This window comes from Drosophila ananassae, chromosome 3R (genome assembly GCF_017639315.1).
Source record: "Drosophila ananassae strain 14024-0371.13 chromosome 3R, ASM1763931v2, whole genome shotgun sequence".
Taxonomy (NCBI): domain Eukaryota; kingdom Metazoa; phylum Arthropoda; class Insecta; order Diptera; family Drosophilidae; genus Drosophila; species Drosophila ananassae.
Window position 1 is genome coordinate 18,583,042 of NC_057930.1, and position 26,502 is coordinate 18,609,543.

General features: G+C 41.6%; 4 protein-coding genes across 4 annotated transcripts; all 4 read left to right on the plus strand.

Annotated features, from left to right (window-relative positions):
- Positions 1-63: 63 nt before the first annotated feature.
- Positions 64-2,683, plus strand: LOC6497193 (U3 small nucleolar ribonucleoprotein protein MPP10). Its single transcript, XM_001962545.4, has 3 exons — positions 64-295; positions 353-2,105; positions 2,164-2,683. The coding sequence occupies exons 1-3, from the start codon at positions 198-200 to the stop codon at positions 2,308-2,310; spliced, it is 1,998 nt and encodes a 665-aa protein (XP_001962581.1). The 5' UTR covers positions 64-197; the 3' UTR covers positions 2,311-2,683.
- Positions 2,684-3,066: 383 nt separating this feature from the next.
- On the plus strand, positions 3,067-5,608 carry LOC6497194 (ribosomal L1 domain-containing protein CG13096). Its single transcript, XM_001962544.4, has 2 exons — positions 3,067-4,526; positions 4,707-5,608. The coding sequence occupies exons 1-2, from the start codon at positions 3,201-3,203 to the stop codon at positions 5,481-5,483; spliced, it is 2,103 nt and encodes a 700-aa protein (XP_001962580.3). The 5' UTR covers positions 3,067-3,200; the 3' UTR covers positions 5,484-5,608.
- Positions 5,609-10,959: 5,351 nt separating this feature from the next.
- Positions 10,960-26,318, plus strand: LOC6497196 (diuretic hormone class 2). Its single transcript, XM_044716520.1, has 5 exons — positions 10,960-11,051; positions 11,130-11,210; positions 24,169-24,277; positions 25,026-25,151; positions 25,334-26,318. Exons 3-5 carry the CDS (start codon positions 24,183-24,185, stop codon positions 25,467-25,469), a joined length of 357 nt encoding a protein of 118 aa, XP_044572455.1. The 5' UTR covers positions 10,960-11,051; positions 11,130-11,210; positions 24,169-24,182; the 3' UTR covers positions 25,470-26,318.
- Positions 21,728-22,952, plus strand: LOC6497195 (lysosomal aspartic protease). The gene has a single exon (XM_001962543.3). It carries the CDS (start codon positions 21,778-21,780, stop codon positions 22,891-22,893), a length of 1,116 nt encoding a protein of 371 aa, XP_001962579.1. The 5' UTR covers positions 21,728-21,777; the 3' UTR covers positions 22,894-22,952.
- Positions 26,319-26,502: the final 184 nt, after the last annotated feature.

A 26,502-nucleotide genomic window follows, 5' to 3' on the forward strand; every position in this document is an offset into this window, starting at 1 on the left:
AACAAATGGGCTTGTCAGCTTATAAATTTATAAATTTTTTGTAAAAAATCTTATTTGTTATCGTATTTATATACAATTTCCCATCACTAAGGTGTGTTGCCCACGATACTGATACCATCTCTAACCGCTTGTTATTTTGAAAGCACTTGCTGTTTTAAAGCGTTTTTTATTTAAAATCACTACAAATTCGATAAAAAATGATAGGAAGCAAGAAAAAAACGAAAAAGGGAAATGTCCTTAAAGAAATTGCAGACAATTTTGAGCAGCTGATCAGCAATCCAGAGCGCTTTCTCAAGTTTGTTTTCTTCTACCCGCGCACGTGTTCCAATCTTTAATAAATTTTTTGTTGTAGACCCCAGCCGGAGCAGACTGAAGCCATTGAGCAGCTCATTCAGCAAACCTACAGCGTTAGCATTAGTGGAGATGTGGCAAACAAGAAGGATTTGCTTGAGGAGTTGGTTCTGGAGAACATGGATGAGGAGCAGATTTGGCAGCAGTTGGAAATGCGCAATGAGATAGTCTTCCAGCAGCTGTTGGAGCAGACTGCACAGATGACGGCGATACGGGAACAGCACCTGGGTATCGAGCTGGACGAGGGCGACGAACAGGAGGAGGATCCAGAGGAAGAGAATGAAGAACTTGCTGACGAAGAGACCGACGAGGATGCGGAATCGAACGCGAGCTTCGACGATGACCTGCCCGCCAGCAAGAAATCCCAACCACAGAAGGAAAAGAACAGCAGGCGAATGCGCAACTCTGTAGTGGATGACACCTTCTTTAAGTTGCAAGAAATGAACGAGTTTCTGGAGCAGGAGGATGCCAAGGAGATGCGTCGAATGAACAACAAGCGCGGAGGGGAACAGGCGGAAGAAATCGACCACTTTGCCGAGGATTTCGGACTGGGAGAAGACGAGGAGGATGATGATGGAAACGTAAACTATGCTGATTTCTTTGACATGGACGAGGAGCTACTGAAGCAGTCCCAAAAATTTAACAAAGGCAAGGTTAAGGACTTCTTTAATGAAGATGAGAGTGACAAGGAAGAGAAGGACGATGAAGAGGATGAAGAAAACGAAGAGGATCTGGAGGAACCAGACAAAAGCGAAGAAGAAGCTGAAATCGGAGAGGATCAAGACGAAGCTGCTAGTGAAATTGATGAATCAGAGTTTGTCGCCAAAAGCGGCGTAGAACCTGCCAGCGATTCCGATTCCGACTCTGACAAGGAAGACAGTCAAGACGAGGATAACAAAAAAGTAGCAGAACTGCCTTCGCAGTCCAGCAATGAGCTCAGAGAAGCTCGTCTTTTCCAACGCATTCGCGATTATGAGGATGTCGTCCTTGGCGAGAAACCTTGGCAACTTAAAGGCGAAGTCCAAGCAGCTAATCGACCTCAAAACTCATTGCTTGAGGAGATTCTCGATTTTGATTCCACCACACGCCCAACAGCACCGATTACGGAGGAGGATAACCGTTCAATTGAGGACATAATCAAGCAGCGCATTCGTGACAAGGCCTGGGATGATGTTGTTCGCACTGTTCGTCCCGTAAACACTCCGCAGGAATACCGCAAGCAGTTGATTCTGGACCAGGAAAAGTCCAAGCAATCCCTGTCGCAGATATACGAAGCACAGTACCAGCGTGAGCTGGACAAACTCGATCCTAATCGGGATGCCGACGATAATAGTGGCCCTGAACCAAAGGAACATCAAGAGATAAAAAAAGCGATGCGTTCCTTATTCCTCAAGTTGGATGCCTTGTCCAACTTCCACTTTACCCCCAAACCAGTCGCTCCCGAGGCTAGGATTGTCACCAACACGCCAGTTGTACATATGGAGGAGGTGGCCCCCGTGGCGGTTAGTGATGCCAATCTACTGGCTCCCGAGGAAGTGTTCCAGGGCCCGAAACACGCTCCTCTTGGCAAGTCGGAGCGCAATCGCACCGATAAGAACCGGGAGCGACGCAAGAAGAAGCAAAAGCAGCGGGCGATACATACGGCATTGGAGCAGCGTGATCTTCAACGCGCCAAGGAGGGCAAGGCGCCTACGAAGAGGGAGGCGGATGCTAAGCTTCTGAAGACTATTACCAAGAGTCGCAATGTACAAAAGGTAAATTTCTTTTGTTGTAGTGCGAGTCCATGTATATAACATTTTAATTTGTTTTCAGATCACGGCCAGCAGCAATGACCAAGGTGCCCTGAAGTCTTCGAAGGCGTTCTTCAACAAACTGCAGGACACCACGGCAGCCACAGCATCCAACAAACGGCCTAAAAAGGATGTAGCCAAGGCGAACGCCAAGAAGCTTAAGCTTTAAATGTATATATTAAGTAAACTTTAACTGTTGATTAACATCCCCACGCAAAGTTTCTTCCTCGCCAGTCACGTGGCGGCAAATGGCCACAAGCGCGCGCACATGGTCTCAAAGGCTGTCTTCTATCTGTAGGAATAACTTTTGCGGGACGGCTATTTCCATAGGGGTCTTCAATTTGAAACACCATGGGAGCTGGCATGCGTCGGCTTTTGGCAGCCTCCCTGCGAGAACATCCTTTTGCGTGTGTGTTTCTGTGGGCGTGTGAGCGCAGCCAAGGACCTTCGGTATCCTGGTGGGGCGATTAGGCACGCGTGTAATGTAAAGAATATAACTATTTTTAGAATTATCTACTTAAAATAAACTGTTTGCTTTTTAATTAGAAATGTGAAGGAACTTCTAGGAAATGGTTGGAAATGAATTTATTTAAAATGAGCTAGGAGTAAGCAGATTCAAAGAGTTTACTCAAAATATAAATTCCATTCAAGCAATTCATTTTATTTGAAAATAGATATTATGCGTTAATATATATATTTTTATAACACTATTCGATGAAACAACTAAAAAAATAAATGTTTGATTTTCTTTAACTGAAAATTATAATCATATTCTCTAAAAATGAAAAAATTTGCCTCATTTATTTTGCAGTAAAGGGGTATTTAAATTCTAAGAAATAAATTAATTTTAAAATTTAAAATTTGAATCTCGTTTTTTTATAGAGTTGCCGTACCGCTATTTTAACCGGTTCGCTTGAGGGATGCATTCTTATCGATACATCGATTACTTTATCAATGTTGCCATCGATTCCTCTTTCGCACGTGTAGTTCTACCAAAGAAATATAATTTGAAAACAGAATTTTGCTTTTACGGAAACACTCGCATTCAATTCGTCAAAGATGGTTAAAGTGCAGAAACCGCAGCCCAAGTCGCTGAAGAAGAGCAACAGCATCGAGGGCGTCTCAAAAAAGAAGAACAAGCCTGAGAAAGCGGCGAAACAGCCCCCAGCAGCCGTCCTGGAAGAAGCCAACAACAAAAAGGGGAAGAATGCCGCGCTGAAAAAAGCAGATGGCGCCGTCAAGGCCAAAAAGGAACTGCCCAAGCAGAAGCCCGAAAAGAAACAACAAAAAGGAGAGGGCAAAAAGCCTTTGATCCTGGCGCCTCCAGAATCCCCAGCCGCTGCTCCTGCCGCAAACAAAAAGTCGAAAGTGAAGCCGGAGAAGGCAGCCAAGAAGCCTTTGATTTTGGCTCCTCCAGAGTCGCCAGTGGTCCCAAAAAAAGAAACCAAGGCAAAGGCTGCGGCGCCAGCTCCAGCACCAGCCAAGAAAGCGGCAGCTAAGCGAAAGGCAGAGGAACCGGTTGCCCAGAAGGCTGCTCCAGCGCCGGCAAAGAAGTCCCAGAAGCAGGCTGCTGTAGCCGAAGCTGCAAAAAAGATCGCCAAGGCCGCTCCAGCTTCCGAAGAATCCAAGAAGACAACCAAGCCAGGGAAGAAGGACGCCAAGGCATCTAAAGCTGCTGAAGATGTAAAGAAAGCCACCAAGCCAAGTGCCGATGCCAAGCCGGCCAAGGAAACTGTAAAAGCCAAGGCTCAATCGGCTGCTTCGCTCCAAAAGAAGAACAAACCTGCCCAGAAGATTTCAAAGCCAGTCAAGGCTCCGAAAGCAAAGAAGGTCGACAATAAAATTAAGAACAAGCCAGGCAAGAAAGCCTCAAAGAAAGCATCCAAAGCCAAGCCACCCTTGGAGCTGACTTTCGAACTGCAGTCTTTCGATGAGAAAAAGTACGAACAGATCGTTAGCGAGGGAAATGTTAAGAAGGTGTGCCAGGCCTTGAAGGATCTAGTTGCCGAGGAGGTGGCTAAGAAGAAGGACATTTTCACAGACTACCGCTACAATCTCCAAGTGGCCAGTTACAAGATTGCCAGCTGCCCAAAAAGAGTGGTGAAGCTGGCCCTGAAGCACTCCCTAGTGAACGCTGACTCCGATGTGGCCATTATTGTGCCTGATTTGCAGCGGGGCGCCAAGTTCGACTTTGAACCCACCAAACAGCACTATGAGGATCTTCTCCGGGAGGCAGGTGTTACCCAGCGTCTTACCGTCGTTCCGTTTAACCAGCTGCGCAACGAGATGGGACCATTCGAGGCCAAGCGCAAGTTCCTGAACACATACGACTACCTGCTCTGCGACGGTCGTATCTCTGGCCAGGCGTCCTCGTTTTTGGGCAAGGTAAGAATTAGCCAAGGGATGTTTTTGCTTGGGAGGACAATGAGGGTATTCGGAGAAACCTTTATAATCTGGTTTAAGAGAAAGTAATCCTGAATACCTACACATTTTGAGATAGTTTCTATCCCTACTATTCTATTAATAAATTGTTAACAAATTTGTAATTTTTCTATTTATTTTCAGTTCACCCAGAAGCCTCGCAATGTTCTGCATGCCGTTCGTCTTAGCAAGGACAATGATAAGATTGCAGAGGAGGTGAAGCGCGCCCTCCACCGCACTGCCTTCCGGCAGCTGGCCAAGGGCGATCTAACTACCATTCCGGTGGGCAACCACGAGCACAGTGCCGAGCAGCTGGCTGAAAACATCCTGCTGGTGAGCAAGCAACTGCAGCAGGTTTTTCCCGGTGGTCTGGCCAATATTCGTTCGCTGTACGTCAAGATCGACATTGTGGGTACATCGGCCCTACCACTGTACGTCAGTCTGTGTGCCCCACCGGCCGAGACTCCGTATGTGGTCGGACCACGGGAGCAGCGCATGCTTAAATTGAAGAAACAGGCCAACGAGGTGTTGTCCCGATTCGCGTTGACCAAGGATGCCGAGTTTGTTAAACTCTCAGGGGAGCAGGTGAAGCGCAAGGCAGAGCTGCGTCAGAAGAAGGAGGCCCTTTTGGCCGCTGATGCTGCGCCCAAGGACAACGACGGCGAGGACACGGCTGTGCCTACGAAAAAGGCCCGCAAGGAGGCGGCCAGCGAGAGCTCTAAGGCTGAGCCTGAGTCCGAGGAGGGCGACGCTGAGGAGGACGACGAGGAAGAAAGTGCGGGCGAAAGTGGAGAGGATGAGGACGGCGAGGATGATGATGACGTCGAGGGCGAGGACGATGATGAAGACGATGACGATGACGACGATGATGATGACGAGGAGGACGAAGAGGAAGATGACGATGATGATGATGACGAGTAATCTTGCTGCGCGCATATTATTTTTCCTTTAGTCGTAGGTTTATTTGGATATTTGCAAACCATTTATACTGTAACCTGTTTGCAATTTTTACAACAGTTTTAAGTAATAAACGAATGTTTTAAGAATTCATTTTGATCACTTTTGTCATGGTTTTTTATACCCTTGCAGCAGGTAATATACTTTTGGTCCAATCGGTGCAACGTATTGGTGGACATATCTCCGAAACAAACTGGGGCGTCCGTCTGCACACGTCCTTTTTTAAAAAAATATTTTTAGATATTTTGTTAAATTTTCTGGGAGATCCCCTTTAAAATCATTATTACTGCTTGGATGGGGAAAATGACTCCCCGCGATGGGTATATCTTGGCCAATTTCCACCCGATCTTGAAGCGGAATACCTTAATCGATTTGTAGATCGATTCTCCACCAATCTGCATCAAAATCTAGAAACAAAATATTTTTGAGATTTTTTGTTAAATTTTCAGGGGGATCCCCTTTAAAATCATGAATACTGTTTGGATGGGCATAATGACTGCCCGCGATGGCTATATCTTGGCCAATTTCCATCCGATCGTTGAGCGAAATACCTTAATCGATTTGTAGATCGATTCTCCACCAATCTGCATCAAAATCTAGAAACAAAATATTTTTGAGATTTTTTGTTAAATTTTCTGGGGGATCCTCTTTCAAATCACCAATACTGCTTGGATGGGCAATATGGCCCCCCGCGATCGCTATATCTTGGCCAATTTCCATCCGATCTTTGAGCGGAATACCTTAATCGATTTGTAGATCGATTCTCCACCAATCTGCATCAAAATCTAGAAACAAAATATTTTTGAGATATTTTGTTAAATTTTCAGCGGGATCCCCTTTAAAATCATGAATACTGTTTGGATGGGCATAATGACTCCCCGCGATGGCTATATCTTGGCCAATTTCCATCCGATCGTTGAGCGAAATACCTTAATCGATTTGTAGATCGATTCTCCACCAATCTGCATCAAAATGTAGAAACAAAATTTTTTTTAGATTTTTCGTTAAATTTTCTGAAGGATCCCCTTTAAAATCATTATTACTGCTTGGATGGGCAAAATGACTCCCCGCGATGGCTATATCTTGGCCAATTTCCATCCGATCTTTGAGCGGAATACCTTAATCGATTTGTAGATCGATTCTCCACCAATCTGCATCAAAATCTAGAAACAAAATATTTTTGAGATTTTTTGTTAAATTTTCAGGGGGATCCCCTTTAAAATCATGAATACTGTTTGGATGGGCATAATGACTCCCCGCGATGGCTATATCTTGGCCAATTTCCATCCGATCGTTGAGCGAAATACCTTAATCGATTTGTAGATCGATTCTCCACCAATCTGCATCAAAATCTAGAAACAAAATATTTTTGAGATTTTTTGTTAAATTTTCTGGGGGATCCTCTTTCAAATCACCAATACTGCTTGGATGGGCAATATGGCCCCCCGCGATGGCTATATCTTGGCCAATTTCCATCCGATCGTTGAGCGAAATACCTTAATCGATTTGTAGATCGATTCTCCACCAATCTGCATCAAAATCTAGAAACAAAATATTTTTGAGATTTTTTGTTAAATTTTCTGGGGGATCCTCTTTCAAATCACCAATACTGCTTGGATGGGCAATATGGCCCCCCGCGATCGCTATATCTTGGCCAATTTCCATCCGATCTTTGAGCGGAATACCTTAATCGATTTGTAGATCGATTCTCCACCAATCTGCATCAAAATCTAGAAAGAAAATATTTTTGAGATATTTTGTTAAATTTTCAGCGGGATCCCCTTTAAAATCATGAATACTGTTTGGATGGGCATAATGACTCCCCGCGATGGCTATATCTTGGCCAATTTCCATCCGATCGTTGAGCGAAATACCTTAATCGATTTGTAGATCGATTCTCCACCAATCTGCATCAAAATCTAGAAACAAAATATTTTTGAGATTTTTTGTTAAATTTTCTGGGGGATCCTCTTTCAAATCACCAATACTGCTTGGATGGGCAATATGGCCCCCCGCGATGGCTATATCTTGGCCAATTTCCATCCGATCGTTGAGCGAAATACCTTAATCGATTTGTAGATCGATTCTCCACCAATCTGCATCAAAATCTAGAAACAAAATATTTTTGAGATTTTTTGTTAAATTTTCTGGGGGATCCTCTTTCAAATCACCAATACTGCTTGGATGGGCAATATGGCCCCCCGCGATCGCTATATCTTGGCCAATTTCCATCCGATCTTTGAGCGGAATACCTTAATCGATTTGTAGATCGATTCTCCACCAATCTGCATCAAAATCTAGAAACAAAATATTTTTGAGATATTTTGTTAAATTTTCAGCGGGATCCCCTTTAAAATCATGAATACTGTTTGGATGGGCATAATGACTCCCCGCGATGGCTATATCTTGGCCAATTTCCATCCGATCGTTGAGCGAAATACCTTAATCGATTTGTAGATCGATTCTCCACCAATCTGCATCAAAATCTAGAAACAAAATATTTTTGAGATTTTTTGTTAAATTTTCAGCGGGATCCCCTTTAAAATCATGAATACTGTTTGGATGGGCATAATGACTCCCCGCGATGGCTATATCTTGGCCAATTTCCATCCGATCGTTGAGCGAAATACCTTAATCGATTTGTAGATCGATTCTCCACCAATCTGCATCAAAATGTAGAAACAAAATTTTTTTTAGATTTTTCGTTAAATTTTCTGAAGGATCCCCTTTAAAATCATTATTACTGCTTGGATGGGCAAAATGACTCCCCGCGATGGCTATATCTTGACCAATTTCCATCCGATCTTTGAGCGGAATACCTTAATCGATTTGTAGATCGATTCTCCACCAATCTGCATCAAAATCTAGAAACAAAATATTTTTGAGATTTTTTGTTAAATTTTCAGGGGGATCCCCTTTAAAATCATCAATACTGCTTGGATGGGCAATATGGCCCCCCGCGATGGCTATATCTTGGCTTATTTCCATGCGATTCTTGAGCGGAATACCTTAATCGATTTGTAGATCTATTCTCCATCAATCTCCATCAAAATCTAGAAACAAAATATTTTTGAGATTTTTTCTTAAATTTTCTGGGGGATCCCTTTTAAGAATTGGTTAAAAGGCTTGGAAAGACATTATGGCCCCATTATGGACATATTATGAACATTATGGCGATAGCTGTTATTCAAAGATAGAAAAGGGCGATTCATCATATAGATTTTAATTTTTTTGCCTACTTATCTGTTTTAAAAAATCTATTCTCTTATATATCTCTCAAATAATATGTAAATATTCGTCCAATATTTTCGTACCACTTACAATAAAATAAGCTTCAACTAAACTTTCAGAGGATATTAAAGACAGTTTTCCCCGCTTTTTTAATGCAAATATCAGATATAGCATTTCACTTTGAAGTGTTTTTCTCTATTAATTAAAATTCAGGTAAATGCGTCTATTTGCAAAACTGCGATATGCAAATCAGCGAATGAAAACCATTTTAAAAATCAATTCGCGCCCAATGGTTTGCAAGCGGGTCGATTGAATATTCACATAAAGTCCTTTAACATATGCATATCCTCAAATCAGGCATGAATTCTTATGGTCATTGCATATGAATGCCTTTTCCAGATTGTTTCAATGCTTGTCCGCGGAAAGTTGGCCAGATTGTTGTTAAGCTGATGCAGCTCAAAGTGGATGCCAACAACCCTTCGTGGCATCCTTTGTGGCCATAAAATCCAAATATGCATTTGGCCCCCCAACTCCGCTCAGCGGGATGTTGCAACATGCCACACACAACAAAGTCAATTTCAATTTTCATAAGAACTGATTTATATGCGTGCGTATTTTCTATATAGTTTCATAAATCATCCTGTTTCCCAAGAATCCGGAGGGATAACAGCAAAATGCAATTTCTTTGATGTCCCTATACGAATTATGTATGAGGGTTGGAGTTCGGGGTTGACCAAAATGGCCTATGGCTTGCATAATTCCTGCTAATTAGTTATATGGATTGGTCAAAGCTCTCGGCTAGAAGGAACTTTGACAGTTGCCTGTCTTGTTTCATTTCGATTTGAGATCCTTTTGTAAGGTCATGTAGCGTTTTTGTGTGGGCAAGGTCGGGGCCCAAGAGATTAGAATCACGTTTCATGCAAACCGCCAAACAAAAATAAAACAAAAACCAAAATCCTAGCCGGACACGTCGCTGCCAACAACAAAAACATTGTAAAGCTTTTATCATTCCACATTATCATTAGCCGCGTTTTCTGTTACTGCCATAAAACTCATAAGAATGGGTAGATAAAAAGGTCTATGTGGGCATGGACCCAAGCAATAAGGATTTTTCCTACATACGCATATGGCTTTTCCCCATTTCCGCTATCGTTTTCGTTATTTTGCAAAAAAAAAGAGAATATTTCCAGAATTTTCTTCAATATTATCCTTTTTATAAAATCAAAGCTTGATTAAGAAAATTTAATTTAATTTATTACATTATGATTCTTTAAGAATGATTTACATTTGGTAGAAAATGTACATTCTTATAACTTGTAAAATATCTAAATGACGAATAATATAATCTTCTTGTTTTAACGATAGCTGTTTTTATAAATAAGGACACTATTTTACAAGAATAGTTTGAAAAGAAAGAATCTTTAACTCTCCTACTAACACTTTGGATCACTCCAAGCGGAAATCAATAATAAACATTGGAAATAGACCAAATATAGACGTACCTTCCGTTTAAGCATGATATAATTATTCTTATCAGCTCTGATATTTCATCATCGGGATATTTTGGTGTGTGATCTTTGATAGGCGACTAATTGTGAATTGGCGAAAATATGCACATAATTTGTGGCTGGTAATCTCCGTGGTTAGTCACAGCGAATCCCGGGACCCGAGCCGGGCCATAAAAATGGTTAGATAATGAGATAATGCCAAAAGAATTAATAACCATCTAGTATATGGGGGGGATTTATATATTGGATAGTGGACTGACAGCTGCTAAATGCATAGGCAGGGTAAGCCCGAACTGGCCAACTAATTGAAAATAATCAGATGCTGATTAGCCCGATGCTGATAAAATGATCGATGGACAGCCGATAAATATTTTGATAATTGTGCGTAATTGTTGATAATTAAAGTGATAGGATAAAACGTTTCGACTGATTGGCGTTTGCCCTTTTGCCACGTGTTGCGTATTGCGAAAGATGGCTAGAACCACCAACATCGGCACCACCAAACTCCCCATGACTGCGCATAATCGCCCCAAAGTTGGCCCCAAAACCAAAAGCAACAACCAACCGTTCACGATATTGTGGGCGGGAGTCCCTCGTCAGATGGACTTCGGCCTCTGCTTTCGGTGTTCGGCATTCGGCTCCCACCTGAACGCGTTGAAATCTTTCGTATCCTCGCCTCGTATAAATCGCGGTCTCCTTTGGCTGCCGATTTCACTTACGTTTCAGTCTTAAAGCGGTGCAGTCACCAGGAGCCAAATCACAACCAGATCCTGAACCATCAGCACCAGTAACGGTTAATACCAATACATTTCCATCAGTTTTCCAAATTCTGAAAAACCGTTTTTGTACTTTGTTTCTGTGTATTTTCTAGTGTTGTTTCTCAAAAAATATTTGAGCTTTAGTTTGTCATTTTATTAGAAAGTGTTTGTGTCGTTTTGTGAAAAGGAAACAGGTGAGTGATATGTTTATGTAATTCTTATTTCTAGTTTTCGAATTGAAGCACTTAAATTTAAAATCGTATTTATCCGCTATTAAGCCGTACTATTATAAATTATATTACCTTCAAAGAGAAACTAAAAATCATGTAAATGTTTGCAACTATTTTCCATTAAGCACTTCTTTTAATGGTAAAGACCAATTACAAAATAAAGCTTTTCAATATTTTTTTAAAAAGGAGTAATATTGAAAAAAATGTGCTGTTAATCACATTTCAAAACTACTCAGTTTCAAACTGTTTTTCTTAAAAATAATTGTCTCATAGTTTTGGTTTAAGCCGTCGGAGATACTTGTCAGGATTTATATTTGAAAGTTTCTCCCAAACTTAATTTCAAGAATTATTCGTCAAGCTTCTTTCGTTTATTAAAAAATTAGTTTAAACCTCAATACAGTTTCTTAATTAAATAACTTTGAAAGATTCAGAGATCAAACAAGTTCGTTGAGACACCCTCAACAAACTCGTGTAAGTCGTTGGGATCCATATTCCACTTAATTATGTTTTTATGGTCAAAATTTCATATGTTTATAATTCTGTAAATGCCCGACGCTGGCCTTTTGGAAATTGCTTCTTAGCAGGCCTAAGCCATAAAGTCAACATGGAGCCCAAGACCGGCCCCGGACCACCATTTGCCATTGCCGAGGGTCCTCGCTGATGTGTGTTGAGCCTAGGACATTTGTTGCTTCGCTTTTGTCCTCCTTGGCGGGGTTCGCTTTTGGCTTTTGGCCTAGGCGACCTTTTCCTTATTGTATGTACAACATATCTGGCAAAATCTTTATTTTATATTGCAAAATTGAAGTTGGCCCTTCGGCTTTATTGCTGCTTGGATGGTATGGGGCAAGTCCTGGGATTATCGCAATCATTTAGGGCTTTAGTTGCCTCTCATATCGCAGGAACCTTATAGTGCACTTGTTTTCTGCTGTTTCATGCTTCAAGCCAAATGAAACTTTTAGCCAAAACTTCAATGATTTAAAGTTACTTTCAATTGAAGTTACTTTCCGGAGTTAAAAACAACAGTTGGGGCAATTTGATTGCCCCGAAGATGCTCATCAGTTCAGTGAAGCGAATGAATGGTTTCTGGCTCGTTCAGAAAACTGGCTTCAAATTCCATCAAATTTGGGAGTAAAACTTAAATGGTGTGCTTCCAAGAACAGGGCCCATGTTTAATAAATGAGCAATTAAATTTGAATCATTTAGCCATCAAGTGGAGGCCTCTGGGGGAGTGGGGCTGAATGTTGATCACATATAAAAAATGAGAAATAATGAAAATTAAAAATGCATTTAAGTGTGGTGCAGCACAAAATCGGCTTAGCCGTGGTAAGAGTAAACGTGAGAATGCACTGCACAGTGTCCTGTGCTAAGCCTATTTGTAAAAAGAAAAAAAGCTATTAAGCCTTCATTTTTTTCACCTGTTTTGGATAAACTTTGTATAGTTTTTATGTGAGAGTTCGCGACAAGAGATTACTTTTTTCCGGATCGGCTTTAATTGCGGTTTTACGCATTCATGTGTGAAGTTATATTTGTATCTTTATTTTGCTATTTTTAAAAGTTATAAAATGGCTTTAAAAATGGATATTATTGTATTTTTTATTTTCTGTTGTTTAAATATATAGTTTTTAAAGCTTAAAATAAAGAGATAATTGAAGGAATGCATATTTTATACAATTTCTTTATTCAGGAATCTTAAGTTTCTCTTTCTAGAGCCCTTTTCAGTTTTTTTCTATAAAATTCTTTGTCAAAAGTATTCCTAGTTTGCTTTAAAAATGTACTTACCATTTTTTGTTGCCCACTTTCTTGGGCTTTTGGCATTTCATGGGAATTTAAGCCAGGTGGATGAAATCAAAATCATGGCAATCAAGGCGTCGAAACTACTTAATTTAATGCCCCGCCCTGGGGTTGTTTATGTAAAATGTTCGACTGCTGTTTTCTTTAAATTTACAAACTGAAAATGAGAACCTGAAAGAAGACATAAGAGACCCAGACCGATGTGGGCAGTTGAGTTGGGTTTTCGGATTTGGTTTCACTTTATTTTCACTTTGTCCCGTCTTTTCTTTTTATCTTCCGGTCTGCTGAGATACTTTGAGGTGGGAACTCTTCATTTTGAGTTAATTCATATTGGACCATAGGACATTGCCTCATTTGAGTAACAATTAAAAATTGCTTAGCCGAAAGACTATGGAACCCACTTAAGCAGACAATCTCCCGAAAAGGGTTAGGCCACCAAATATAAAAATAAAGTGCACGAAATGGCTTAGAAAACTTTTGGCCAAAATGTTCCCCAACAAGCGCCCCTCAGTGGACGGCCTTCGCTCCTTTGCTTGTAATTAAATTTGCATATTTTTATTAATTAAATTGTTTAGCCAGTGTTTACTGGAAGCTCCAGAAAGTTGGGAGCTCCTTTCTCACATATGCATGCTAATAACCAACGAGCTGCGGCGAAGCCCCCGACAAAATTAACAAGCCCCAAGGCAAACTCAAAGCAAACAAAACCAGGGACAATTGCAGCCGGAATTTGGATGCTTTCCACGCTTGCTACCCAAATTGCTCCTGTGTGTTTTTCTGTTTGTCAGTTTTCTTTTTTGAAAAATTTAAGAACCATTAGATTGTAGCCATTTTCAGGCTCATTTCTGTATTTATTTCCCATCTTATTTGGAGGAGCACTCTGCCCATTATTCTTCAGTTTTATTTTCCCCCAAACGCTGATATTTAATTGGACACGATTCTCAGTCCAGAAATGTTTACGCCTCAAATTAGGCGGGTTTATGAATTCATAAATGCATAAAAGAGCAGAGGTGTTAAAGTGAAATGAAGTGGAAGCCTATTGGGTATGGGGCGAAAGCAATTAATGGACTTAACCAATCATTAAAAGTATTTGTAGAACAAAAATGAGAAACTTATAAAGCGCTCTCACTTAAACCAAATAAATACGTATTGGGAAAGGTAAAAATTGTTTCATATTTATGATAATTTTATGTTCCTTTAAATTGGGGCCAACATTATTCATCTGCTGACATGCTACCCAGCAAACGAGCTCCTCTGGCAGGTAATTCTTCACTCCATTTGATTCGTTTTTGATACTTGCGCTTTCATGGCAGATACATTCGGTCGTGGCAAAGGCTAACCCCAGAAACATATAAATTTTCACTCTCCATTTCCATTTGCATCCCCATAAACTGGGTTACCCATTCGGCTGTGCCCCGTCGGCTCTATGAGCCACACTTTGATGGTATTCCTCCGTACTGCTTCCAAATATTTATTCACATTTAAAAAGTATTTTATGTTGCATTTTCTATAAGCATTCCCAGCTTCTGCTGCCACGTGAGTCGAAATACCATTCCCCAGTGATAAGACATGCATTCGTCCCACAATGTGCCCCTCCCATAAGGATGCCCCCTCAACGCCGTTCGATGGTGGTATTTATGTATGCTCGTTCCTCCAGTGTGTTTGCTTATGGCCCCCGACGCCACCATCCTGGGATTGTCCTGACGCCGGTTCCCCTGAATTGTTTGCACGACAAAGTTTGCATTTTGTAATAAATTCGCTTTAAAAAATATTTGAACATTTATGGTCGGCATTTAATTTAAATACTCTTCTGGAGATCAGCTGGTTTAGAAGTCCTAAGAAATGTTTCCTTTCTCTGAGGAAAATGCCTTTCTTTATGGAATTTACCTTTACCTCTACAAAAACAAAGGATAAAAAGAAGTTTTTTGGAGCAATAAAAGTAAATAAAATATTATATTGTGGTTGGAACTGAGTCTTTGGAATACTGGTATAGAGTTGAGGGTGTTCCATCTGTTGCATAAGCAGATTATATTGGCCATGTTGCTGGGGGCTAAGATGTGTGCACTTTCTTGTTTACTTTTCCGGTTCATTGAAATGGATCCAAGGGAGCAATTTCGTATCAGCGGATGCAAAATTTAATTTGAAATTGGCGCACTTTGAAACTGCCAGGGCTTAAGCAGAGTAATACCAAAGGCAATTAAAGATACTTGAACTTTGTAAATAAAACTACCGATGTGAACTACTGTGGGCCCAAAGCAAAGCTTTGTTTTATCGAGGAGAAACATTTACATTTCCCAACTGGTAAACAGAAATTCAATGCAAAATAAAAGCAACCGGCGGGTTACTGGGTAGGTGGGTGCTCAGCTAAAGTTGTGGCAACAATGTTCATAAAACATAAACAAACAAACAGACGTCATTGCGACTGGCAGTTTATCAGCCAGCAAATAGAGAGATGAAATTTGTGTGCCTGGATGGTGACTGTTCGGTAGAAGGGAGCTAGAAAAGGGGGGTCTTTTGCAAACCTGACAATGCAATCAAGCGAAAGTGACGGAGGAACAACAGCAACACCACTGACATCGATATGTCGACAACTGGTGCACATGATGACGACGGCGCTGGGGATTTGGATTTGCGGATGGCTCTCGACTTTCTCTTGTTGCCAAGTATTTAACAAAACTTTGCCACAAGTTTCCCTTTTTCCCCAGCAACAATATGATTTTTCTCCTCGTTTTCCTTTTTTTTTTTTTTGCATTTTGCGATTCCCCAAAGCATAGTTGGTGGTCTTCGTTTTCATTTGAATATTTTGCCACTCTTGTGACGCACTTGGCTCTCGGCTCCCATCTTCATATGAGTTACGTGGTGGCTCTTATGAGCTGTAACTTTTACAAAGTGCTAAAAGTATTTTTGCAACTTCTTAGCTTCGCAGCTAATATTCTTTTTATTCCTCAAAAGGAATTCAGAGCAAAGACATAACTTGCTTTCTTGGCAGCCCAAAAAAGTAGGCAACTATTTTTTCATGTTTGAAAATCCTTGCTAATCCTGGCAATAGTTAACCAAAAATAAATATGAAATTTTAACTATAATTCATAAAATAAATCTAAATGATAAAAAGGGTGTTTTTGTATATTATTATTTAAGATGATGGATGATTCAATTTACAGGACACGATTAATCATTGTCAGTTAATATTAAGAAATATTTCTTTATTCGAACAAGAAAATACTACATAAAGGTATAACATAATTTTATATTGTATAATGCAACACATACTATAAATAAAATTAAAAAATGTATGAAACCCGATACATCATTTTCAGTTGAAATAAATAACTAATCCTTTAATGCAACTAGCAGGTACAACAATCTTTAATAATGCAGTAGACGCTATACAAAAATATAGTATATAAAAATGGTCAGTATTTCCATTCCTTTAAATCGAGGCTCCTACCAAACAACGAAAACTCATCAAAGAGTGAAACAATGCATTGAATTTTGGCAAAGCGATGAAAGAAAAAAATGGCAAGAACTCAACAATTCCGAATCACCGGAGGCTAATTCACAAATTCCCACAGTTTGAATACAGAAATGCAAAAGTATAAAAACATTTGTCTAACACCAAATTCCCATTTGGCTAAAAACCTGTTGCCGGCATAAATTGCGGCTTGTTCAGTTGTTAACCAACCGTAAACCCGACCAAAACTCAACCACTAACCCAGCCCCCATCCAAGTCAACCCGACCCCAATCCAAAATCCAAACCCCACTCAAATACAAACCGCCAACTGGCCCGCTCCATGCCTCTCTAGTTGCGTGCAATTATTTTAATCTGTTGCCGACATTTTCGGCATAATTTTTCATCAATTTTTAAGATTCAGGCCAGGACGCAACAAAAATAAAAGAATTCCTTGGGCCGCAATGAATTTTTAAGTAAATGTAAAGAGTGCCCGGCCCAAAAGAGCAGAGTCTGAGGGACTTTGTCTTATCCTCATCCTTGTCCTGGTCCTGGTCTTGGTCCTGAACCAGCAGCTACCAGGGAGGAGTTCGCGTGGCAACTCCCATGAGGATATTCTCCTGTCGGTCGTTGTGGGCAATGCTTTTAGCCTCCGTAAGTTGGAAGTTCTGCCTCGTCTCGGCTCACCTTGTGTTCGCCTTTTTCCTTTTCCACCTCATTGTCTTTATGTGTGTGGCACCTTGCCACGCCCCATTCCAGCCCCTCCCTCCGCCTCGATGTTGGGTCAACAATTTTTACATTGTTTTGGCATCCGAGAAATGCTCAGTTATCCGCAACAGAGGTAGCGATGTTGTCTCTGCTTCATGTCTCTGAACTTTGCCACAAAGTTTACCTCCCAGGAGGAACTAACGAAAGTTTCTTTCACATTTTTTTAATGGTTCGTAACCATTAGTGGTAATATCGTTATAATTACTAGTGCTTTCCTACGTGACCTTTCAACCGGCTTTTCGTGGGCGGGCCCCTCAAGAAGGCCGTGAAAATGTTTACGAATTTTAGTTAATAAGAATGGTGTTTTTAATCAAGTTTTTAAGATTTTTAATATTGTTAGGGTTTTATTTATTATCAGCACAAAACCTTTAGTGACGTATATCCCAATCCCATAAATATAAATACAATTAAATGGGATTTTTAATCAAGTTTATTTTTGGTGTGGTAATAACCCACTGGTGGCTAGTCACAGTCGAATCTAATCGGCAAAAAAATTATTGATTGGACTTGATTGACTGAAATTACTTGCCTCGAGTATTTTATTTGACAGTTGAAGGCGTCGAGTATCTGACTTATTGATATCTCCCGGATTAAAAGCCGATTCTAATTGATAGCCAAGGTGCGAAGTTTCGCCACACTTTCAGACACTTCGGGGCACTTGGGTTCGGATGGCGAAAGTCGGAAATTACCAACATGAAAAGTTAATTTTTTCCCCGACCATCTAAAAGTTAAGTGCCATGGTCATGTTTTCGGCTTATTAACAGTTTCCATTAGTAAGAGTTTTGGCCATGAGGTCGGAGTGGCTGCACTTGTCGTGGTCGAGATGGTTTGGCCAATGCCCACCACCTTGTGGACATTTAGCCGGCTTACACTCTGTGGCAGCAGTGGCTTTGTCCACGTAATCAGTTAAGATAGCATCACAACCGCACAAACCGAGAAAGCCGCAAGGATACAGGACACGCTCGTCCGGAATCAGGGCAAATCAAATGTCTGCCAACACAAATCCAAATCAATCTTCTGTCTTCTCTGCTCCACCGTCTCCGGCTGCGTGGGTCTTGTTTGCTTAATTTGACAAACGGAATAATTTGATGAATATCTAAAATGGCAGCTAGAAACTCGGCGGGTTGTCCTTCTGGCCAGTGGACGCCCCCCTCTGGTCCATCCCCTGATTTCTCCCAAGCGTCCGGACACCGCAGAATCTCAAAACCCACCCGCCCACTCCCACGACTATGTCACTAATTCAATAAGCATCCAATTACAACACGGCAGGAGAGGTTTTCCTTTTCCCTGACCTTCTGGGGGATATCCTGGCAACCCCTCGTCCATGCCATCAGTGCGTATACGCAATTTTCATTTCGTATATGAAAATTTAATGCAACTAAAGTGGCTGCCTTGGATATAATTTCCAGTAATTGTTGTAAGTTCATTATACTTGACTTGGGATAATTACGATAAATTTATTTGTTTTAAGCTAATTAAATAATGGAAATAGCAAGAGTTTTTTAACTCATTTGTCACTTGCTTTTAGGGAAAGAATGATGAAAAAATAAATAAATAAATAGAAGCTCTTTTGTGGAAATTTAAGAACCACCACTTAAAGGAAATACTCCACCAAAAGCAAAGCTCTGGGATTAAATCTACACGTGTTAGATATTTGTGATTGTTGATGCTCAGAAATAGGCTAAAATCCTTAGCCCTGGCATTGGGATTGAATGACCTAAATTCAATTTCCAGAGTCGTGTGCCTGGATCCGCACCACACGCACCGCACCGCCCAGCCCCACTCCCCGTCCACCAATCCTAAGTACGTTTTCAGTTACTAACGCAGCGGGCCACCAGGCGACCCACAAAAGCCAGGGGCACTGGTCCTCCAGGAGGTGAGAGTGTATGGGTAGTGGGCGTCTTGGTGTTGCCCATAATCAACGCAATGCAATTTCAATGTCTGACTCTCGTGTTACACTTTGGACGAGGCTGCACCCACATGGCCCCCTCCATCGCATCCTGCCGTCGTCCAGCCTCACGCACTTTTATTCCCCGGCCAGTTGGCTTGCCAAAGTTAACGGGGCGACATTGCCACTTGGCCAAGGTGAAAATGGTAGCCCCGATGGAAATGGGCAGGTGCAGATGGGAAGGCCAGGATGAGGCCTCCAGGATCTCATTAGATAAATGTCTGTGCTGACTAGGCAGCTCTTGATTTGGGTAAGCCACTGCTTAGCTCGCTTCGGTCAAAATTTTCTGGCTAAGCGTGTTACCAATTCAATTTGATGCGATTTCAATGTCGAACTTACCCTTGAGATGGGTTCATATTCGACAGGATTTCGCTCTAATTCCCGATTATGTAGTCAAAATTTGATTGGTGCTCATTCTTTGATGTTTGGGAGTTCTTCTGTTTAAAGATGATATCTCTTTATTGTGTGGGAATTTTGTTTGATTGGCAAACAAGAACGAGTGAAGTATTCTAAGCTTTCAATACTTATTGTTGGAGTTAAAGAAGTGTTTGGAAATTACCAAGCCTTTAATTTCAGGAAGGGAATGAGAGAAATTTAACTTTATAGAAATAGGTTCTAGTTCTAATCTTTATATTGAAAAATAGTTCTTGAAATAGTTAGATATATATTTTTAAAGGAAAGAGATACTAAATTCTTGTCTGAATCCACCATATTATCGTCCAATATTTTGCTCGATTAATCGCCTGACACTTGACTGACTGCGTCGCGAGAGTGCATAAAGTTCGAGTGAGTGCATCGGATCTGGAGCAAGCTGTGGAAATGCAATCAATGGGAAACGCGATGGGAGGAGGAGTATCTCTAACCAATTGGCAGTGACCCGAAGGCGAGTGTGCTCAGTGACCGAAACAGATATTTTTTACACAAACTTTTTATTGGCCCTGTTCTTCCATTTTTACTATTTCGGTTAATGTTTATTCTCTGGGATGTATTATTTGCTGATTATTTTTTTGTTAACCTTTATTTGCATCTCGGACTAAGCCTTTAAGCCATTGCTGGACCAAACTGAGTAAATAATAAAAAATAAATTGGAATTCATTTGGGTGTGTGGTCACTGTTGTTCGGTTAGTTGGCTGATCACCCCGGGGGCGTATACTTTATTTATGTATTTACGGACCACAATCAACTCCACTTCAATCCACTCGCACGGGCCCATAAATCAAAAATGATTGATAAACGGACGGTCCAGGCGCATCGAGAACGTATGGATGGTTGGCATTTCAGTAGCCTAATAATTGCACATGAAATGTCACCGCAAAAACACAGTCGGCGGTAATCATACGCCCCGTGTGCCCCCATGCTCCCAGCAAGCAACTGGAATGCTAACCGAAATTGCCCAACGCTGCGTAAAATCCGTTGATTACTTTATTTGGCCAGAAAGTGCGCAACGCATTTGCCCTCGTCCTGGTCCTGCTCCTGGTCCCGGTTCTGTCTGTCTGTTTGAGTGGTCCTAGCACCCGACGATAAGCGGATCCCCACGAGCTTCACAATTAACCTGTGGCTGACCCACACCACCCACAAAAGTCCCGCAAAAAGGTCACAAAACCACACATGGCCAAACAAACCGCTTCTTTGCTGGCTAGCTGGTCGGTAGTAAAGCTCAATCACACACATGAATCTCCATTGTCCTTCCTTGCGCCAATTGAAGGAGCTTTTTATTTGATTTTAAATCTGATTTCAATAAGGATTTAAGCACGGAATAAGGAGCACGGAGCACTGAGCACTGCAGGACCAGCTCTGCCCTTTATCTGCTAAAAAAGAAATATATTTTTATACGACCGAGAAATTCGTTGATGGCTAAGCTCAAAGGAAAGCATTTGATTGGAATGGAATTCCTTGTGGTCAGTTGAGCTCGAATGAAAGTGTTTCCTTTTAGTAAAGGCCAATTAAAAGGCGCCAATTCTTTAAATAAATCAATTGAAAAGTAATTGGTCTGTTACAGTAAAGTATTACCTTCGTGAAGTAGGTACTAAAAAATCAAATGATTTAATCAAACAACTCAAAATTATAAATAAAAGACTGCCAGATGGTACTAACTATTTATTACTAATCTTTGAACTTAACAAGATGTTTAAAATGTTTAAAATAAAACCAATAAACAAGACTCTTCATAATACCAATTAATTATTCTTATCAACTAGCCCATATTTAAATGTGATTAACTTAATAGTATACATATATAATATTAAAATTGTGCTTGAATATCAAAAGTCCAACTGCGTAAATAGAATGGAATTCTCAAGAACAGAGTTATCAGGAAGATGGTCGCACCACCGGCCCAGTCACACCTGAAAAGCCATATTATCATAATATGCTTGGTCGTGCCATCCAATAGGTAGATTATAATTATCGATTGATAAGGAATGGCTGATGTATACCGCTTAGCCCTCAAGTGGGTGGCGGCAGAGGGCCAAAATAAATCTTATCGCCCGGCAATTTGTGCTGTGATTGAAGGCAAGTGCTATAAATTAGAGGCAGTCCTCCGATCTTCAGTCAGTCGACAATAAACAAAGTGAACAGAATGCTGAAGTCCCTTGCCCTGATCGCGGTGCTGGTGGCCCTGGCCAGTGCCGAGCTGCATCGCGTGCCGATCCTCAAGGAGGAGAACTTCGTCAAGACCCGCCAGAATGTGCTGGCCGAGAAGGCCTACCTGCGCACCAAGTACCAGCTGCCCAGTCTCCGCGGAGTGAATGAGGAACAGCTGGCCAACTCGCTGAACATGGCCTACTACGGCGCCATCTCCATCGGCACTCCGGCCCAGAGCTTCAAGGTGCTGTTCGACTCGGGATCCTCCAACCTGTGGGTGCCCTCCAACACCTGCACGAGCGACGCCTGCCAGACCCACAACCAGTACGACTCCAGTGCCAGCTCCACCTACGTTGCCAACGGCGAGAGCTTCTCCATCCAGTACGGAACTGGCAGCCTCACCGGCTACCTCTCCGAGGACACCGTCGACGTTAACGGCCTGAAAATCCAGAGCCAAACCTTTGCCGAGTCCACCAGCGAGCCGGGCACCAACTTCAACAATGCCAACTTTGACGGTATTCTGGGTATGGCCTACGAGGCCCTCGCCGTCGACGGTGTGGCTCCTCCCTTCTACAACATGGTGTCCCAGGGCCTAGTCGACAGCTCTGTGTTCTCCTTCTACCTGGCCCGCGACGGTACCTCTAGCCAGGGTGGCGAGCTCATCTTCGGCGGATCCGACTCCTCCTTGTACTCTGGCGACCTGACCTACGTGCCCATCTCCGAGCAGGGCTACTGGCAGTTCACCATGGACGGATCGTCGTTTGACGGATACACTCTCTGCGAGGACTGCCAGGCCATCGCCGACACTGGCACCTCCCTCATCGTGGCTCCCTACGAGGCCTATATCACCCTGTCCGAGCTGTTGAATGTCGACGATGGCTACGTAGACTGCTCCATCGTGAGCTCCCTGCCCGATGTGATCTTCAACATTGGTGGCTCGAACTTCGCCCTGAAGCCCTCAGCCTACATCCTTCAGTCGGACGGCAACTGCATGTCCGCCTTCGAGTACATGGGCACTGACTTCTGGATACTGGGAGATGTCTTCATCGGCCAGTACTACACCGAGTTCGATTTGGGCAACAACCGCATTGGCTTCGCCCCCGTCGCCTAATTTTACGATCTGTGATCAGCGATCAATAAAGTTACGAGTACCTTGACTACATCCATGAAGGTTTAAGTTGTTTTCGTGTAATAATCTTATCAAATTACCATTGGGAGGGTCTTCAAGTTCCAATACTGGTCATGACTAAAAAATACAAACAAAATATGGTAAGGTTAAGATCTATAAGTGATACTGATACGTTGTTACCCCATTATAGAGTCAAATAATAAGTAAGCAATACCATGTTTTTTCTCAGCCAAGTATTGAAATAGAAACCATTTAACACCTACATATTTCCGAATCTTTGGTACTCGATTTATTGACACTTGAGGCTATCCAACCGTATCATCCGGTAATCCACAAATCCTCTGCTGCCAACCTGGCAAATGTTGACTCGGCCAGATGGAAACGATCCAAGAGAGAGATTCAAATGCCGCGGGGGTGGAGTGTGCTCCATGAAGGCAATGACAGACGCCATCAGGTTAGGGGAGCCAATTCATTTGTCCGGCCTGTTGCCTGGGCAATGATGCGTGTCACTGGCTGTCAAGAGTTCTCCGTGCTGGTCCCGGGTGTCAAAGGGTAACCGGTGGGCCGGTGCGAATGCGATGATGTCAGAGAATTTTCCCGGTCTGGGGAAACTTTTGCAATTGTAAACACTATAGTGACAACACTATTTGGCAGCACGGGCAGTATTTAGAGGGGTGTCCGTCGTATACGGTGACAGGATGTGGAAGTGCAGTTGAGCAATGCAGGAAAGGACTCGAGCCGAGGGAACGAGGACAACAGGTCATATTGCTCCTGTTTGCAACTTGCCAAGGCAAATGACTTGCTGTCGGGAAATAGATGGATCTGGGAGGGAAGGAAGAGCGGAAAGTTGTCCCAGTGATAGGTCAGGGGTTGCGCCCCCTCCTCCGTTGCGCAGTTAATGAATCACTTAATGGAAAACCTGGTCTACACCCGACTTCCGTTTTCGACCAGGAACTCAACCCTGTGCCGGCAATCGATTTTTAATTGTGTCTGATTGATGTTGACCCAAAGTCCACTAAGCCGCTTGGCTTTTGAGAATATTTATGCAAACACTGGAAAAATATTCATGAAATTATTGACTTTTAAAATAATGATATAAAAAATAAATCTTTATCTTTAAAGTGCTTAAAAATCTATGTCCAAGTGTTTCTGTTTTATCTAAATAGCTTAAATATTTTTAAATTTTTAATAAGTTCCAAACACTTATATTTAAGTGCCTAAATCCCATTACTTATAAGAATTCTTAAACTCTTTCAGGAGACAGCCGCACAATGATGACAAACAGATGTGCTTGCTTCGCCTTGGCCTTCCTGCTCCTCTGCCTCTTGGCCATCTCGAGCGTTGAGTCAGCTCCCATGCCCAGGTAGTTGTACCAAATCCCACACTCCAACCCACTCCAACACCCACTCTCATCCACATCCCTTCCAATTTCGGTTAGACACATACAGAGAGACATAACCTAATTAATTTCTGGCACTCTAGCTGCGAAAACCAAAAAATTTGGAATAAAAATATTTGCCAAAAAGCAATTACCCCACTGACTAGCAGTCAAAGTTGGTTTAGACCAAATGTTGGCCATGTAGGAGATGTCCTTACGTACATATATAGACAGTCGGCTCGGGGGGTAGGCGTTCGGCATGGGAACTTCACACTTTCGAGTGTCAGCGCCTTTTGAAAATTCCTTTAAATTCGCTTCTGGCAAAACACAATTTTTAATTAATAAAAAGTAAACGTTGACAGAAAATTGCTTCCAAAAATCTGATGCAAAATGATAAAATCCTTAAGCACCCTGATGGGTGAGTATGCATTTGAGGCTTTTAAAGTTGAATTCCACCAATTTAAAGGGCACTATTAAAAATTCATTGGACCCAGTCCAACTAATTAGCAGTTGCTCGAATGGAAAATGCCCAAACATTTGGGCATTAACGAATAATTGGGTTTCCATGCAAATGGAATAATTTTAAACCAGGCGAATGTCAAATTTAACAGAGCCAAAGTAATTAGATATCCTGCTGAGCCGCGATGCCCACGATAATCCCAAACGTACAGAATACTGTGGAGAGACTATGGACAAAGCAAACTCTAATTTTCCATTTCGATGACTCCCACAACAGCCAATCCAATGGCGGGGGCTATGGCGGTGGCTACAACGAACTCGAGGAAGTGCCCGACGACCTCCTGATGGAATTGATGACTCGCTTCGGACGCACCATAATAAGGGCTCGTAACGACTTGGAGAAGTAAGTTTCTAATTGAGAATTATGATAATATTATTTGTACACATTACCAAAGTCGATGAACACCCGCTGCGTATGAGTAATATTTATTAGAAAATGGATGTGATTTTTATGATTATAGTTTAAACGATAAAATTAAAACGATAAAAATTATTCTTAATATTTTAATTTTAATGGCTCCGCAGCTCAAAGCGAACTGTGGACTTTGGTCTGGCCCGGGGATATTCGGGTACCCAGGAGGCGAAACATCGCATGGGACTGGCTGCCGCCAACTTTCCCGGCGGACCCGGACGAAGGCGGCGATCTGAGACCGACGTCTAAGTCGCATACCAATGGCTGAGGGTGTCCGAACAGCGATTACTGCGGACGTAATGGACGAGTTTCCACTTCTCGACTCACAAATGACCCATACTTGATCTCTTTTATGGATCTATCATTTGCATTATGTTGGTTTGTTTGTTATGCATTGTACATACGTATAAAGATATATATTTATTATGGACCTGTCCTCATCTACTACCGGATACTAAAATGAATATTTACCAGATATCAAAACTATATTTACCATAAAGCTAAGGCCCAAATAAATATGTTAAACTGTTGCTCCAAAGGAAAATCTTTTAGATACTTTTTGCACCTTTCCATCACCGTTTATGTCACTTTTTTAAATTTGTCTTACTCTCCCACAAAAGAAAGGAAATTAAGGCAAAAAATTGCAAAAAAAAAGGGAAACAGCCTCAATTTAAATAAATATCTAAAAAATATTAATATATTCAAGTGTAAGCAAATTCGCGCAAAAAATCTTTAACTAGGTATGTCCAACATATAAACACAAAAACTTACAGAACACACACTGACATTCACACCACTTTTGGCCCCCAAATTAGCCAGAAAGAACCCAACGAAACTGAAAGTTATTTTCGTCAATAGCCAAAATGCTCCTTCGCGAACGGATTAGATCGCTGCAAGCGACTTTTATTGTAAATATATGTTAACAAAACACACGTACAACTAAAGCGATCAAAATATATACATATACACAAATATACCTAATGAAGTCTACTTGCATATATATTTACCAATTGTTGTGTCTATGGAAAAAGCTGCATACATTAACTTATCGTGATTCGGGGTACGATCAAATAAAGTCTACATTTTGAGAAACTTCAATAGTTTGTTTTATTTCATTCAAACCGAAGGCAAGTAAACTTATTACAGTGAATATGGGAGCTTTATCTACCGCCCACTATCCCACCTCACATTGGGTTGAGTGCCATTAGCCTCATCCATCCAATATCCTGACCCCATAAATTCTATCCTTTTGGGAGCTGCAAATGAATTACAAATATCTAGC